Here is a 2939-nt window from a genome sequence, read left to right as displayed (position 1 = left end):
TTTTTTTTTTACAAAATAATAATCTTATAATAGCAGGTCTTGAACAATTGGTATAATACACTAAAGTAAATATTCAGAAGAAGGCATGAAGAACTGCAATATTTAGTACATGAGTTTCCATGGAAGAACATTAAAACATTTAGATGTTGTGTGTTTATAGATTAAAATGATCAATAATTTGATTTTGGAGGGGGAAAAATGAATGGTAATTATTTAATTGTATAACATGGTATTAATATATCTCTAAAAGAATGTTGATTATTTTTTATGAATGTTTTCTGAAATGTTTCTTACTTTTCATTTACATACTCAATTAATGCTTTACCTGCCCAGTGTGTTCAGTTTCATCCTTATTAATAAGATACATCAAAAAGAACCTGAAAAAAGAATATGAAACTATACATGATTGGTTTTGGTGGTATGCTGTTCTTGCTTCTTAAGAAAACAGTAATTATTTCCATCTAAACAATTGTGAAACTATAGGCTAAAAAAGACATGTTTTATGATTCATTTTATAGTCAAAAGTTGATATTAAAGTGGTGAAATATTTTACATTTGTAAAAGAGTTTTGTGTATGTAAAATTGTACAAGTCTCTGCTTCTGAGTTCCCAATCCAAAAAAGTAGACATCCTCCTCAAGAAAGCATTAGAAGAAAAATAAATGTACAAAAACTATTAATGAAAATAACTAATACAAAGCTGTGGATGCTAGTATCTGTTTAGTTATTCACAATATTTTATTTTGGTGATGACCGGTTCTGTATTGTTTTTTTTCTTTCATGAACAATAAAAAAAGCTATACCTTGTATTTTACATCTACATTTCAAGGAAGTAAAATGACAGGCCCCTACACCAAATAATTCTGAAGCAAAATTTGCCTTGGAGCAATATTAATTTTCCTGCTGCCAAAGCCTCTGATGGCTCATACTGTGGTTCATCTTTCCAAAGATAATGTCTCTCCTTTTCGATCAAGTTAATGAGCGTTACTGCATATGTTGATTAGTGTCTGGGGAATTCCGGGAGTTGAACTCCATGCATCTTAAAGCTGCCAAATTTGAAAGATGCTGGTTTAAAGACTGATAGAGCACTCCTGTTCTGGAGCCCCTCCATATCCAGAGCTTGATGTATCAGGCATGATGTACCACATTTCCCGAAATTAAGACCCGGACTTATATATTTTTTGCCTCCAAAAGAGGCACTAGGTCTTAATTTCGGAGAATGTCTTACCTTAGGACCACTACAGCCAGGCTTCCCAAACCCCAACACCTGTCGCGCCACTGCTTGACTTCTGCGGCGGCTTGCTGCCACTTACAGCCAAACGCCATGTGGTGCATTGCGCCATTGCCGCTCCTCCCAGCAGGATGCTGCATGGTGCTTTGTGTCGTTTCTGCAACTCGCAGCAGGATGCTGTGTGGCTCTTTGGGCCATTTCCGCAGCAGAAACGGCCTGAAGTGCCATGTGGCCTTCTGCCACAAGCAACAGAAGTGGCCTGAAGCACGCGAGCAAAAGAAGCGGCCTGAAGCGCTGCACAAGCAGCGGAAGCGGCCCGAAGTGCTGTGCGAGCAACAGAAGCAGCCCTAAGCACCATGCAGCGTCCTGCGGAGAGGAGCGCCAATGGCGCAATGTGCCACATGGTGGCCAGCCACAAGTTGCGGCAAGCAGGCACAGAAGAAGTCAAGTAGCAGTGCAACAGTTGGGATGTGGGAGGCCTGGCTGTGGTGATCCTACCGGTAAGGTAAGCGGGTGCAGGGCACGTGGGGCAGCTTTACCCCCCACCTTGCCTTGCCCCCAAACTAGGGCTTAGTTTTGGAGTAGGGCTTATGTTAGGCCCACACCCAAACATCAAGGTAGGGCTTACTATTGGGCTGGGTCTAACTTTTGGGCAAACACGGTAAAAGTATTATGTTTGGGTTTGCTTGTTTGTTTTCCTTTAGTGATCCTGGTTATAGTTTCAAGGTTTAGTATTGGTTCCCCTATGATAAGCTCTATTGTGTACTCCTTACCCTACCCCATCCCCCACAGTGGAATTTTGAGAAACTTACAACATTAGCTGCTATAAGGGGTCGCTATACCATGCATAACCTGGCAGAACCCTGAGTCTGGGAGTACAGGAGTGCAACACATTGATTTTGGAGTAAGTCTCAGAACTCACTTCTGGATAGATATTTCTAGTATTGATGAGCCTGGACAACCCTATTAACATTGCTAACAATAATTTCTAAAGAAATATGTATTAATAAAGCAGTACATGCATTTACTTACAAGTAGTTGGCCAGATTGTGCTCTTGTAGAGTATGCATTTCAAAACCATGTGGCGTTGTATCAAAATAATCATTACCAATTCCACAAATAAAGCATTTGGTCTAGAAATCAAATAAAAATATTAGCAAAATAAGAATCTAGTCTTCTTGACAATTTAGCGCTAAGTTTTTCTCTTTCATTTACTGAAAACAAACTAACTCAATACAATCAGGATCTTACCTCCATGTCTTCTTTGACCTGCTCTTGCTGATCTCTCAGTTCGCCAAAGGCATCAATAATAAGACCTATTATTAGAAAGAAAAAGATACAAATATTTGCTAAAAATCTTAACTCTGGTACATTTTTGCATTAGGTATACCCTGCAGTATCATTTAGGATATCATTTAGGTGGGCTGGGAGTGGGGGGCACCGTGATGCGGTGGTTCTCCTCCTTCCTCACCGACCGTACGCAGTCTGTATTGGCAGGGGGACAGAGGTCAACCCCAAGACCCCTAACTTGCGGGGTCCCACAGGGGTCGGTCCTCTCTCCACTTCTGTTCAATATTTATGTGAAGCCGCTGGGGGAGATCATTCGTGGCTTTGGGGTGGATTTCCATCAGTACGCTGATGACACTCAGCTGTACATATCCACCCCGGGCCACCCCAACGATGCCCTTGACGTGATGGCCCGGTGCCTGG

At 41.3% G+C, this 2939-nt stretch overlaps 1 protein-coding gene across 1 annotated transcript in view; it reads right to left on the bottom strand.

Annotated features, from left to right (window-relative positions):
• Window positions 1-13: 13 nt before the first annotated feature.
• The window catches only part of LOC107296421 (ryanodine receptor 3), an 89238-nt gene continuing 86312 nt past the window's right edge, over window positions 14-2939 (bottom strand). The window contains exons 40-42 of the mRNA XM_015825770.1: window positions 2481-2545; window positions 2262-2362; window positions 14-377 (exon numbers count right to left, since the gene is read on the bottom strand). Coding sequence (XP_015681256.1) covers window positions 314-377; window positions 2262-2362; window positions 2481-2545 — 230 coding nt within the window. The 3' untranslated portion in view covers window positions 14-313. The remainder of the gene's footprint in view (window positions 378-2261; window positions 2363-2480; window positions 2546-2939) is intronic.

Source organism: Protobothrops mucrosquamatus, unplaced genomic scaffold (genome assembly GCF_001527695.2).
Source record: "Protobothrops mucrosquamatus isolate PMUCROS unplaced genomic scaffold, P.Mucros_1.0 scaffold_202, whole genome shotgun sequence".
Classification (NCBI taxonomy): Eukaryota; Metazoa; Chordata; class Lepidosauria; order Squamata; family Viperidae; genus Protobothrops; species Protobothrops mucrosquamatus.
Note: the sequence above shows the minus strand (reverse complement) of the source record. Positions and strands in the feature narration are given on the sequence as shown.